This window comes from Rana temporaria, chromosome 1 (genome assembly GCF_905171775.1).
Source record: "Rana temporaria chromosome 1, aRanTem1.1, whole genome shotgun sequence".
NCBI classification, from domain to species: Eukaryota; Metazoa; Chordata; class Amphibia; order Anura; family Ranidae; genus Rana; species Rana temporaria.
The window spans coordinates 213325448-213340690 of record NC_053489.1 but is presented as its reverse complement, the minus strand read 5'-3'; the positions used below and the strand labels follow the sequence as shown (position 1 = coordinate 213340690).

The 15243-nt window shown below is 43.3% G+C and overlaps 1 protein-coding gene and 1 long non-coding RNA gene across 2 annotated transcripts in view; one reads left to right on the top strand and one right to left on the bottom strand.

Moving 5' to 3' along the window:
• The window catches only part of GGT1 (gamma-glutamyltransferase 1), a 174405-nt gene that overhangs the window by 126921 nt on the left and 32241 nt on the right, over positions 1-15243 (top strand). The window contains exons 4-5 of the mRNA XM_040349374.1: positions 829-918; positions 14981-15173. Coding sequence (XP_040205308.1) covers positions 829-918; positions 14981-15173 — 283 coding nt within the window. The remainder of the gene's footprint in view (positions 1-828; positions 919-14980; positions 15174-15243) is intronic.
• LOC120936759 lies at positions 3564-5888 on the bottom strand. Its single transcript, XR_005748633.1, has 3 exons — positions 5535-5888; positions 3840-3986; positions 3564-3729 (listed from the first exon to the last, which is right to left on the bottom strand). It is a non-coding gene; the product is annotated as an uncharacterized LOC120936759 (long non-coding RNA).

The window sequence follows — 15243 nt, the reverse complement described above, 5'->3', positions numbered from 1 at the left end:
AAGCAAAACTATAGTTTTATGTTTTTCTCTGAGGCCGCGTACACACGGGCGGTCAAAACCAATGAAAACGAACTGAAGGACCTTTTCATCAGACCAAACCGACCATGTGTGGGCCCCATCGGTCAGTTATCCTTCGGTCAAAAAATGTAGAACTTGCTTTAAAATTGAACCGATGGACGCCTAACCGATAGGTCAAAACCGACGGTTAGTATGCAAAAGCATTGGTTAAAAAACCATGCATGCTCAGAATCAAGTCGACACATGTTTGCAAGCATTGAACTTCGTTTTTTTCAGCACGTCGTTGTGTTTTACGTCACCGCGATCTGATACCGTTGGTTATTTAACCTATTAGTGTGTAGGCACATCAGACCATCAGTCAGCTTCATCGGTTAACCGATGAGAACGGTCCTTCGGACCGTCCTCATCCGATGAACCGACCGTGTGTACGCGGCCTTATTGTTTTAGAAAAATAAGAGACAGTTTGCCATCAGATAAACGGCTTTTCTTTATTTGGCCTGTACCATGTTTACATTGGCAGCAATGCTTACAGCCCTCTGAAAGTGATCTGCTTTGGGTGGCTTTTCAGAGGGCAGTATAGCAGTGGCTGGCAGGTGTTACGGAGCTTCTACTGCTGCTTCCAGATGCCTTTTTTTTGTTTTACTTTTTATTTCTAATATCCAGTTATTTTACATTGTGGAACTGAACTGCAAGCCAGGGTGGAAGAGCCCTTGGGAAACAACACTGATAATCCCAACAGTATATATAACTGAAAAACACACATTGTTAGAGATCACTGGGCTATTTTATATAGATTTTTTTTTCTTCCAGGAAATGCTGAAATAATAAATGCTCGAGAGACAGCACCATCGAATGCCAGTGAGGGGATGTTTGGGAATAGTACTGCGTTATCACAAAAAGGTGAGGATGAACAAATGATCCAAGGTGTGATGGTACACCTCCTTGCACGATCTCTCTAAGCTAAGAAAATTCTCTCGCAAACAGATTTAATTATTTAAGGGAATTTTTCCAGAGCTTAGTGAATGAAGTGAAGCTCTGCTTACACGTGATTGAGTATTCTTTGCAAAGTGAAATTTCACCACGATCACTAACCTCTGGGGAAAATTCCCTTGCAAATGGAACAGTCTATTTACCGTTAGTAAACAAACCCATTGACTATTTAGTTTTTAATATTGAATCCTAAATTCCCAATACATCAGAGGATGGAGTAAGGTCATTTCCTATTCTGTTTTACTGGTAAAAGCTGCAGCAACACATGGCCTTTTACCACTTTCCCAGGAAACAAAATCCTAACCTCCAAAGCACTCAAGTGCCAAAATACCTAATATGCCTCATGACGCGTACACACGATCGGAATTTCCGACAACAAAACCGTGGATTTTTTTTCCGACTGAATTTTGGCTAAAACTTGTTTTGCATACTCACGGTCACACAAATGCTGTCGGAAATTCAGAACGTCAAGAACGCCGTCGCGTACAACACTACGACGAGCCGAGAAAAATTAAGTTCAATGATTCCAGAGCATGCGTAGGATTTTTGTGTAGAATTTCCGACAGGAAATTTTGCCGTCGGAAAATTTGAGAAGCAGCTGAGTGCTTAATACAATCCTTGTGAGAACATTTTTTTCCCATTAGATGTACTCAATTTTATTTACTCAAAGTTGGTCATTGTGTCACGTACCTGGTTATGGAGCCCAACGTGCAGGGAGAGGCCTCTCGTAAGCCTTTGACTCAGGAGCCCCTGGTAGAGCAGACAGAGGGTCAAGAGTCTAGAGGGGCACAAGCGCCTGGTGGTAAGCTGGTAGCGGACCGGAAGAGGACGTAGACAGGTGTAGACGGGGTCCGGGCAGGAAACCGCAGAACACAGGCACAGTGAGGTAGCGCTTGCTGATGAAGAACCAAGTGATAGGCACACACTGGATCAGGTAGCAGATCAGAAGAACGGAGCAGATCCGAAAGGGTTAATCAAGTCCAGGCCGGGTCGGTATATCAGGCGGGCAGATGACAGAGCCAGGGGTTAAGCAGAGTCGGTGGTCAGATCAAGCCGGGGTCAAGGGCAGGCTGCAGGCAGAGGAAGGTCACAGGAAGCCGGGTCAGGTAACAGTAATCAAACAGGTAGCAGGTGCAGGTTCTTTCAGGAAACGCTGTAGACTGGTCAGCAAGATGGTGAGGGACTGGACAGTTTAAATAGCACTCAAATACGCGCCAATGCGCATGCGTCGGGACTGGATTCTCCTGACGTTGCCACTAATGGCAGAATTGCTGGATCTTCTATCATGACACATTGGAGTAATAATGTTTCAGATGGATTACTAATAATAAATTATAGTAAATGTAATAATAAATACATTTTCAGTGCAAACATATTTCTTATATTTTTTTTTTATTCTAAAATAAGCTTTTATCTGTCACAGTAAAATGGGTAATGTTTTATGTGTATCTAAGGGCACATTTTGCTCTGTTCTAGCCAATGGGTAAATAAAATGAAAAATAAAAATCAATGCACCCCAAAATTGTTATTAGTGTAATAAATGCTAGCATCTAAAAAGCAACTTGGCCCTTTGTCCCCAGTCTAGAGATTACTTTTGATCACAATCAGGGCAGCCTTTGGAAATTTTGGGGCCCCTCACACAGCTTCAGGCATGGGCCCCCTGGAGCAGAGAACCTGGGGGGTTGCTGCCGCGAATCGAGAACCCGGGGGGTATCTGCCACAAAATGAGAAAACCGGGGGGGGGTGCTGATGCAAATTGAGAACCGGGGGGGGGCTGCCGTGAATCGAGAACCGGAGGGGGCTGTCGCGATTTGAGAACCGGGGGTGTTGTATGAGAACGGGGGGGTTGTGCTGCCACGAATTAACAACCGGTGGGGGGGTGCCGTGGGGGTTTCGAACAGGGAAGGTGCTGTCGCAAGTTGAGAACCGGGGGGGGGGGGGCTGGGCCAGGGACTGCCAGTGTCATCTCACTCACCTCTTCATACTGCCGCAGATTGAAAGTGAACGTGTTTTCTCCCCTCTCTCCAGCAGCGACATGAGAGGGGGAAGACTACCGAAATGAACGTCGTTTTCTCCTCTCCTCTCAGCCGCGAGCTGAGAAGGGGGGGTGCCGGGGCCGTGATCACAATACACACAATACATCATGTACCAACATGTGTTTATTTACAATGTGGGCAGCACAGTCAGTGGCTAAGTGGTTATCACTTCCACCTAGTAGCACTAGGGTTGTCTGTTTGAATCCCAAGCATGGCACTACTTGCCTGGAGTTTGCATGTTCTTCCTGTGTGGGTTTCCCCAGGGTACTCCGGTTACCACCCACACCCCAAAGACATGCTGGTAAGTTAATTGGCTCCTGTCTAAATTGGTCCTAGTATGTATGCATGTGAGTAAAGCTGGCCATACATTATGCAATTTTCCTATTCAATTTCCTTCAGATTTACCTTTAACTATGTAGTGCAAGGAAAAAGTAGGGAGAGACACAACTCTCCCAGAGTATGGGATTTTATTGGGAGACACCAATTCTGTTATAAGGTGAGCACACTAGACAAAATTAATTGAAAAGGTATAAGAATTTATTAATAACATTAAAATATGATAATAGGTTTTACATAGACCATGAAGAATTCAGTAACAAAATACTTCATATATGCAGATGGCCAAACATATTTCGCACAGTTGTGCTTCATCAGGGCCTTGCACCCATCTTTAGTTTCACGTGGTCTGTACAGGACATAAAAATATGTCATTAGTATCCAATATAATAATAATCATAAAAGTTTATTACATAGTATTACATAAATCATAAACTACATAAACTGCTACATGCTCACCTAGTCTGATAAAAATTGGATGAATCATAGGCAGCTTAAGAGGTGCGCCAATGCCGATAGAACAATTCCAGTGATAGTCAGATCCACCAGGTGAGTATGTGCCGATGTTAGATCATTGCAAGCGACCAATCAACAGGTAGTAAAAATCTATAAATTTGTAATAGAAGATACTAAGTATAATAACAGCTGGAACTGTATCAATCTTATTAGATCATGCTGTCCAATAAAGATCTGGTAATACCAGGGGACTAGATGGTAATAAAATAAAATAAAAGCCTAAAAAATATATATAAGAGTGGTATCATATTCCAGTCCGTCATATGCCTCAGCATTGACAGGAAACGATGGGAAGAAACCCCCTCCACCTACCAGGGACACACAAACATCTGCACAGAACTAATGCTACAAACCAGAGTGTGTGTAACGGCAATTGGAACTACAAGATGGCGCAAGAAACATACAAGTAATACAGACATGATTAATTTAGAAAATAGATGACGATCTCATATCAAATAATAAATTTAATATATAATAGAAACATCACCTTAATGCTAATAATAGCACAAATAATTGATGTAACGGTCAATATCAGGTAGTGCAGACATCCATATGTGTACAATATACATCTTAAGATGACTACAATAGATCGCTCCGGGACATATAAAACAGCATAAGACATACATAAAGCACCCACATATATAATAAGATAAAAAGCAAAAATAAATAAATATAAAGGGGGATATCCATGTTGAAACTGGATCCAATAATAACATCTTTATACATTTTGGATATATATAAATTGATGTTTTTTATTATTCCTTATCTCTTGCCACAGCTTGTATCATATTGCACTGTGATGATCAGATTGGATACATCATTGTCTTTTAGCTATATGTATCTGTTGTTTTAGCACCTACCTTGGTGTTTAGAAGTTCTATAAATTTTCAACATGGATATCCCCCTTTTATATTTATTTATTTTTGTTTTTTATCTTATTATATATGTGGGTGCTTTATGTATGTCTTATGCTGTTTTATATTTTCAGGAGCGATCTATTGTAGTCATCTTAAGATGTATATTGTACACGTATGGATGTCTGCACTACCTGATATTGACCATTACATCAATTATTTGTGCTATTATTAGCATTATGGTGATGTTTCTATTATATATTTTAATTATTATTTCAGATCGTCATCTATTTTCTAAATTAATTATGTCTGTATTACTTGTATGTTTCTTTCGCCATCTTGTGGTTCCAATTGCCATTACACACACTCTGGTTTGTAGCATTAGCTCTGTGCGGATGTTTGCATGTTCCTTGTTAGAGAAGGGGGTTTCTTCCCCTCACTTCCTGTCAATGCTGAGGCATATGACAGACTACGCCTGCACCGTCCGTTGCACAATCTTACGCACACGCGCATGTACATTTCCAGGGACGCCCAGAAATGTGAGATACCACCATCTGTTTCTGGAAATTTTCCAACCTTTCTACACACATATGTAGTGCAAGGGTCTGCCTGATTGCATACAAATTGAAATTGTTTAGAAATGACCTGAAATGATATGGCTTTAGTAAATCTAAAGGAAAATTGTACAAACAAATTGAAAGCTACTTGAGCGCAGGGAATGTACAGTACACAGGGGTTGGACAAAATTATGGAACCAAGTATGATAAAAGAACAAAATCATTACCTAATATAGCGTTGGGCATTAGACAGCCTGAATTCCCCTGGGAATTGACAAATATAAGTCTTGAATGGTGGATAAAGGGTTTTGATACCACTCTTCATGCAAAAATCTGGGTCATAATTTTGTGCAATGTCCTTTTTTGTTTCTTTCAGCCAGTTGTCCATGTCGATCGTATTTATGCTTATCAGATGACGGTTTCCCAAAAACTGTCATAACCTATGATACTGTACCTCGCAACACTGCAAAAAAAAATTGGCAACTTCAGTCACAGAGGCACCAGCTAAGCAGGCACCAACAATTTGCCCTCTTTAACTAGTTGCCGACCAGCCGCCGCAGTTTTACGGTGGCAGGTCGGCACTCCTGCGCGAGAGCCCGTAGCTATAAAATCTGGCCTGGACCTGGTGATCAATCTTAGCCAATGATTGTCTTCCCCTGTCTCTGTAAATGTAAACATTGACAGGGGAAGTGATGTTCTCTCCGTCGTGTCAGTCTTTTCGTTCCAGACCGAGAGGGAGAGAAGATCTAACAGTGAGTTGCACAACACTACACTGACACCAGGTCACGTAGGCACACAATTCTCCCCCCCATCACCCCCCAAATTAACCCCTTCACTGCCTGTCACTGTGTCACCCAGTACAGCGATCAGATTTTTTTTGATCGCTGTACTAGTGTCATTAGTGACTAAAATAATTGTTAGGGTAATTAGTCTTAGGCCCTAATAAGTCTAGGGACCCCCCTAACCCCCCCAATAAAGGTTTAACCCCTTGATTACCCCGTGTCACCAGTGATCACAGTATAAGTGTCACGGGTGACGCAGTTTAGCTAGTTTATTTTTTATAGCGTCAAGGCACCCGCCATATTTTTTCCAATAAAGGTTTAACCCCCTGATCGCCCGGCTGGTGATCAAAGTTTGGTTTTAGCGCCAGATCGGGTCTGCGTCGCCCCTGGCAGCGTCAGATTAGTGCCAGTAGCGCTAACACCCACGCACGCACCATACGCCTCCCTTAGTGGTATAGTATCTGAACGGATCGATACCTGATCTAATCAGATCTATACTAGCGTCCCCGGCAGTTTAGGGTTCCCAAAAACGCATTGTTAGCTGGATCAGCCCAGATACCTGCTAGCACCTGCGTTTAGCCCCTTCGCCCAGCCCAGCCGACCCAAGTGCAGTATCGATCGATCGGTCACTGTCACAAAACACAAAAACACATAACTGCAGCGTTCGCAGAGTCAGGCCTGATCTCTGCGATTGCTAACAATTTTTTGGTAGCGTTTGACTCAGTCGCTGATAGGTCAGGTGCTTTTTTACCTGTGAATCTTACTACTGTACCCCCAAATTTAGAGCCCAAAATGGCAAATCGAAGGTACAGTAGTGAAAAGGCCTACTTGTTTCTGAGCATGACACATAGTGAGGAGGAGGTCACGCATCTGTCAGATTCTGTCTCAGAATACGATCCTGTAGACGACAGCGGCTCCCTGACAGATGGCTCTGACGACGGAGTTGTGGTCCCTGCCAAGGTCAGGTGTACCAGACCCCGATTTTCTGCTGTCGCTGAGGTGCAAGAACCGCAGGGCTCTCGTATAGAGCAGAGAAGTACTAGCGCCGCTATTCCTTCTGGTAAACTGGCAAGCACCAGCGGCCTAGTACATCCTGGTCGTACATCCAGCACTGCAGTATCACGTGGTGACGTGGCGAGTCCCATAAGTGCAGTTCAAGCTGGCGAGGTGGCAAGCACAAGTAGTGCCGCTGCCACCAAGAAGAAGACAAAGACAGGCCCGTCGTGCCCATAGTGCCCTTCCTGTTGCATTCGCTAATCCTGTTTGGGTACCCACCACTTCTGCAGCACCCGTACTTCCCCCATTCACTGGCCAACCCGGAATTCCAGTGGAAACAGTTGATTTTACGTCACTTGATTTTTATTCGCTGCTTTTCACCGAAGATCTCTATAGATCTATTGTGGACCAAAGCAATTTGTATGCTGGTCAATACATCGCCGCTAATCCCCAGCTGTCCCTTGCCAGACATTGGAAACCAATTACGGTTTACGAATTTAAGATCTTTCTGGGCTTTTCCCTCCTCATGGGCATTACTAAAAAGAGTGAGCTGCGGTTATATTGGTCCACGCACCCAGTTCACTATATGCCCATTTTCTCTGCCTCCATGGCCAGGAAACGATACGAGCAGATCTTGCGGTTCATGCATTTCAGTGACAATGAACTCTGTCGTCCTCGGGGAGACCCTGGATTCGATCGGCTCTACAAAATTCGGCCCCTCGTAAACCACTTCAACGAACGTTTTGCAGCCTTGTATAATCTTTATCAAGTTGTCTGCGTTGATGAGTCCCTGATTAAGTTTTCTGGCCGCTTGTCTTTTAACCAGTTAGCAACCGCCCTATAGACGAAATACGTCTACAAGGCGGTTGCTTAACTCTGGGAGGGCGTCAATGTACGTCCTCCCAGAGTCGCGCTCCCGTGCGCCCTGTGGGGCGCGCACACGGGAGTCTCCGTGACCGCCGGGTCCTCTGGACCCGGCTGATCACGGATCACGGTAAATCGCCGCTGATAGCGGCGATTTACCACGTGATCGCTCCGTCCAATGACGGAGCGATCACTAGTAAACAAACCGGCGTCATGTGATGACGCCGGTTCCTCCCTCTCCTCTCTGTACCGAACGGTACAGTGTGAGAGAGGAGAGGGGAGAGAGCGGAAGCAGCAGCAGCTGCTGCTGCTGCTGCGGGCTGGATCTGTGACACATGTAGTCACAGATCCATCCATCCCTCCCTGTGCAATACTCTGCAATGCCCCCATACTCTGCAATGCCCCCATACTCTACAATGCCCCCATACTCTACAATGCCCCCATACTCTGCAATGCCCCCATACTCTGCAATGCCCCCATACTCTGCAATGCCCCCATACTCTGCAATGCCCCAAAATACTCTGCAATGCCCCAAAATACTCCGCAATACTCCGCAATGCCCCGCAATACTCCGCAATGCCCCGCAATACTCCGCAATGCCCCGCAATACTCCGCAATGCCCCGCAATACTCCGCAATGCCCCGCAATACTCCGCAATGCCCCACAATACTCCGCAATACTCCGCAATACCCCGAAATACCCTGCAATACCCCGCAATACCCTGCAATACCCCGCAATACCCCACAATACCCCACAATACCCCGCAATACTCCACAATACCCCGCAATACTCCGCAATACCCTGCAATACCACACAATACTCTACAATACCCCACAATACTCTACAATACCCCACAATACTCTACAATAACCCACAATACTCCGCAATACCCCACAATACTCCACAATACCCTGCAACGTCGTCTATGGGGATTTTTAAGTAGCAAAGTTTGGCGCCATTCCACAAGCGTGTGCAATTTTGAAGGGTGACATGTTGGGTATCTATTTACTCGGCGTAACTTCATCTTTCACATTTAAGCAAAAGAATGAAGAAAAAATACTAAATGTGCCAAATTTTATAACAGAAACAAAGAAAAATTATTATTTTTTACAGAATTTTCAGTCTTTTTTCTCTTATAGCGCAAAAAATTAAAAACCCAACGGTGATTAAATACCACCAAAAGAAAGCTCTATTTGTGTGAAAAAAAGGACGAAAATTTCATTTGGGTACAGTGTTGTTTGACTGAGTAATTGTCATTCAAATTGTGAGTGCACCGAAAGCTGAAAATTGGTCTGGTTATTAAGGGGGTTTACGTGCCCAGTGGTCAAGTGGTTAAGCAGTACCTTCCCAGCAAGCGTGCCAGATACGGGGTCAAGATGTATAACCTCTGTGACAGGGCAACAGGCTATACATCTAGCTTTATGTAGGGAAAAGATAGCCACGTAGAGCCGGAGAACTGCCCAGATTACATAGGGAGCGCTGGTAAGATAGTGTGGGAATTGGTGTCACCCTTATTCGGAAAGGGGTACCACTTGTACGTGGACAATTATTACACAAGCGTGCCACTTTTTAGTCACCTTTTTGATTTTGGAATTGGCGCATGTGGCACCGTGCGACCTAATCGCCGGGGCTTTCCCCAACGGCTTGTAGAATCCCGTCTTAGTCGGGGGAAGAGAGCCTGCTTACAGTGTAATAATTTATTAGCAGTGAAGTGGAGGGATTCACTGAATATTTTCGTTCTGTCCTCGCTTCACGCTGACACGGCAGTCCAAATTCCTACGGCGACTGGTGTTGTGGAGAAACTCCACTGTATCCACAAGTACAACCTTAACATGGGAGGCGTGTACCTAAATGACCAGTTGTTGGCGCCGTACATAATTGCCCGTAAAGCCAGACGCTGGTACAAAAAAGTGTCTGTTTATTTGTTTCTGAACGCTCATGTGCTATACAGAGCTTCAGGACGGACTGGATCCTTCCTAAAATTCCAGGAAGAGATCGTTGCAGCCCTTCTGTTTTCAGACGGTGCTGTGCCCCACCTTCCCAACGCAAATGCAGTGAGCTGGCTGTATGAGAGGCATTTTCCTTTTGTCCTCTCTGGTACCCCTACCCAAAGAACCCCCCAAAGAAGATGTCGTGTCTAGAGCAAACGCGGATTTAGGCGTGACACCCGCTTTTATTGTCCCTCCTGTCCTGACCAACCTGGTGCCTGCATTGGTGAATGTTTCAAACGCTACCACACACTAGTTGAGTTTTAGCGTAGGGTACAGCACCGCACAGTCCTAGGCACACTAACACAGGGTCTCCGAAGATGTGATGGCCATCACATTTTGAGAGACCATAATCTGCGACGTTCAGTTTACATTTTTTTTTACAGTTTTTATAAAAGTGAAAAAAGTGGGGGGGAAAAAAAAAACACAAAAAAAAAAAAAATAGTTGTGGTTGTATTTTTCTCCTCTCTCTTTACTGTTCTCTCTTATGTTCACTCTCTACTGTCCACTCACTATTATTCTATATCTATTGTTCTCTCTAATTTTACTATGTTTTATTGTATTTGCTTTGCAGGTATGGTATGTTAAACTGTAATGTTTGTTTTATTGTTAACCATCATTTGCTTAGCAGGTACGCCATTCAGTTGCAGCGCAGATTTATTTAGCGTGACAGCAACAGCGTTTGGTCCCACGATACATAAAGCTGCGACTCCAACGCTGTAGGAGGTGATTTCCCCACCACAGTTAAAAAAAGAGCATATATGCCGAAGCATGGGGGCATTAGGGGCGGAGGAGCGATTTTGCTCCTAATGCCGCATACATACGGTCGAAATTCCGACGGAGGCTTGCCCATGGAAAAGTTTGACCGTGTGTACGCGGCATAACTTTTTTTGCGGGAGGATGCCCCCATGCTTCGGCATATATATTTTTTAGGCACAGGTTGCGTTAAATTTTTTTTTTATTTTTTACTGTTTTTTTTTTGGTATTTGCTTTGCAGGTAACGTTTGGTAAGGTCTTAGGCCTTGTACACACGACCGAACATGTCTGCTGAAACTGGTCCGCAGAGCGGTTTGATGGTGTGTACAACCATCAGACCGAAATCTCCCAGCGGACATGTCCGATGAAAACGGTTTTCATCGGACTGTCCGCTGGTGTGTACGAGGCCTTACTGTTAAAATGTAATGTTACTTTGTTTTAATGTTAACCATCATTTGCTTAGCAGGTATGCCATTCAGTTGCAGCGCGGATTTATTTAGTGTGACAGCAACAGCGTTTGCTCCCACGATACATAAAGCCGCGACTCCAACACTGTAGGAGGTGATTTCCCCACCACAGTTAAAAAAAGAGCATATATGCCGAAGCATGGGGGCATTAGGGGCGGAGGAGCGATTTTGCTCCTAATGCCGCATACATACGGTCGAAATTCCGACGGAAGCTTGCCCGTGGAAAAGTCCGACCATGTGTGAGCGGCATAACTTTTTTGCGGGAGGATGCCTCCATGCTTCGGCATATATAAATGATGCATGTATGCCCATCATTAGAAGTGGGTGGATGAAGGGAGGTATTCTAATGGTGGGCATACCCACCGATCAATCTCTTTTTTTCGTTGAGCCAACAGGCTGCATGAAAAAAAAAGCAAATAGCTTGGGCTGTCTACTTTCCAAAATGGGGTCATTTGGGGGGGGGTTTTGTGCCATCTGGGCATTCCATGGCCTCCGAAACTGATAGGCAGTGAGGAGTGAAATCAAAAATTTACACCCTTAGAAAGCCTGAAGGCGGTGCTTGGTTTTCGGGGCCCGTATGCGGCTAGGCTCCCAAAAAGTCTCACACATGTGGTATCCCCGTACTCAGGAGAAGCAGTAGAATGTATTTTGGGGTGTAATTCCACATATGCCCATGGCATGTTTGAGCAATATATAATTTAGTGACAACTTTGTGCCAAAAAAAAAAGTTTGTCATATTCCAGCAACTTGTGGCAAAATATAAAATATTCCATGGACTCAACATGCCTCTCGGAAAATAGCTTGGGGTGTCTACTTTTCAAAATGGGTTCATTTGGGGGGGGGTTGTACTGCCCTGCCATTTTAGCACCTCAAGAAATTAGGCAGTCTTAAACTAAAAGCTGTGTAAATTCCAGAAAATGTACCGTAGTTTGTAGACGATTTAACTTTTGCGCAAACCAATAAAAATACACTTATTGACATTTTTTTTTACTAACGACATGTGGCTGAATACATTTTGGCCTAAGTGCAGGGCTTTTTTTCAGGGGGAACTTGGGGGAACTCAGTTCCACCACCTCTGGCTCAGACCCTTTGGTGCCTGCTCACCACAGTGACTTGTAAACACAGAAGTCTGGTTTCTGTGTTTACAAGTGACAGCTCTGCACTCTGTGTGTAACCCCCTGAACTCTGCACACTGTATGTAATGCAATCCTGGTATTTAATGCCCCTTTAAGACCCTTCTACTGTTTTTGAAATCTGAACGGGGTCGTGGTTGAGTTCCTGCACCTATTTTCTGAGAAAAAAAGCTCTGCCTAAATGTATGACTAAAATTTAGTTTGTTTGATTTTTCTTATAACAAAAAGTAGAAAATATCATTTTTTTTCAAAATTTTCGGTCTTTTTTCGTTTATAAGTCCCCACCTGCGATATCACATCTACTGTTTCATCATGGAGAGCATAGAACAAAGAGCATACGTGAAATTCTGCATGAAACTGGGCAAATCTACCACAAAGACGTTTGACATGATTCAGGAAGTTTATAGCGAAGCTGCAATGCGTCATTCGAGGTGTTTTAAATTGCGGAAGGCAGTTGTTCTCCGACAGACATCATACACAAGTTGCCAAATGGTTTTGACATTTTCGGGGATGGAGGTCTTCCTGATCTCTCGTCGTCTTCCAGTGATGTTTTTCCGCTTATTGAAGAGCACGTGCCACTCAAAACACCTCGAACGCAGTAAACTTGCTGAATCATGTCAATTGTCTATGTGGCAGATTTTCCCAGTTTAACAGATGTGGTAATGCACAGAATAGCACCAGTTACACAGCTCCTGATTAAACTGGACGATGTCTTTTGGCACACTGACTTGTAAAGGTCAGGGCTCCCTGTGACTGTGCATGCAGCCTTGTCCTGCCATCTGCTGGTGTATTACAAAACTAGTCTTGAAACTTTTTGATACCACCTTGTATAAGTATTTGTAATAAAAAAATAAATAAATGCAGAACAGGGAAACTAAAGCTGGTACTATTTGCATGTATGAGATTTGATCAGAGATATAAAGGTAGTGATCACTAAATGAGAGGGTGTTTTAAACATAGTTACATAGTTAGGTTGAAGGATTAAACTTGAGCATCCTCAGTGTAATAGTGTAATTCTGTTTTATTAAAATCCGTTAAAAATATACATACAGGATAATTATGCATCACTTTGTGTTACTTCCTCAATACTCATGTGTGTTCCAAAGACCGGACACTACGATAGCAGAAGTGATGCAATAAGCCCTTCTCAACGCGTTTCATAACTCTGACGTCATCAGGAGCAGCCCTAACATTTTAATAAAATGGAATTACACTATTAGAGACTGTCTTGGGTCTCTCCCCTATTTCTCTTACATGCATGTCCGTGGTAAACTACCATACATAGAGGGATCCTAAAGGAGCAAACATCATCACCCCAGAGTGGAAGGTCATTCATCCCAAAGCATTTGTGACCTGCTTATGAGATTAAGAGTTAATCCAGCTCTGGTGAGTGTAGTCGAAAGAGGGGATGGACGGTGTGGAGCATGTTTAAAAGCTTAAAGGGACAGCACTGAGCACTTTTTTCTAAGTTAATACCAAGCACTTTAACTTGAGCACAAGAGATTTTATCACACGGACATATGAATTGGGACTTTTGTGTTTCTATATTTAATATTGCACATTTATTTATTTTAGTTGCGAGAAGCTAGCACTTTTTATTTGGGTGATCTGAATACCCATCTATTCATTTGTTAATAATTATGTGAATAAGTTGATATAAGGTTTGAATGCACTAGAACACTAGGTTTATTTATTTATTAGTTTATTGATTTGAGTGCGATAGCACAATTGAAGTAAGGCACAGTTTATGGTATTTTTTTGGCAAGTCCAAGCACAGCACAATTTTATATATATATATATATATATATATATATATATATATATATATATATATATATATATATATATATATATATATATATATATATATAATCAAACATACTCTAAAGAGATTCATTGAGCAGTGGAGAATAGTTGTATGATTTACACTAGATAACATTATCTTACATGGGTTGCATTGCTTTCCTTTACGTTCTATATTTAGAAATTAAACTGTTGGCCAGTTATAGTGGGAAAAATCAGTCCAACCATCGGTTTTCTGTGCTTGTCAAGATGGGATCTGGCACCTGCCAATATTTTTGGGGAGAAGGATATAACTCGCACTGGCCTCAACAGAAGGATTTATGAAATACTGCCTGATTTAGCCTTTGCAAGAGCTCCATATAGCAGTGACACTCCGTAACTTCAGCCCTTTGACCTTGGTTTCCACAAAGGAGCAATGGTCTACTCAGAGCTTTTTTTCTCAGAAAAAAGGTGCAGGAACTCAACCACGACCCCGTTCATATTTCACAAACAGTAGAAGGGTCTTAAAGGGGCATTAAATACCAGGATTGCATTACATACAGAGTGCAGAGTTCAGGGAGGTTACATACAGAGTGCAGAGCTGTCACTTGTAAACACAGAAACTAAACTTCTGTGTTTACAAGTAATTGTGGTGAGCAGGCTTCAAATGGTCTGAGCCAGAGGTGGTGGAACTGAGTCCCCCAAAGTTCCCCCTGAAAAAAAGCCCTGAGTCTACTAAACATGAATTAAATCAAGAACAATCCTTTTTGGCAAAAACAGCGTGGCTACATCTGGCACGTTTACCTTATCTAAATGTATTGACCAATCTTCTTGTCTACCGATTTCTTTACACCTTGTTTCACTTGACCTTATGGCTTACATGCTACACTATCATGTTTTTTCAGGTGGATTGTCCATAGCAGTACCAGGAGAGATTCGAGGATACAAGGTCGCACACGAGCGACATGGCAAGTTGCAATGGAAACGTTTGTTTGAGCCGAGCATTAAATTGGCAAGAGAAGGATTTCCAGTTGGCCTGGGCCTGTCTCAGGGCCTGTCTTCTGCCAAGGATCATATTGAATCGGACAAATCACTATGGTAAGGAGCAACATATGGTGACGTGCTTTTAGTCCTAATTGCACACCTTATTGTCTGCACTGCTACCAGT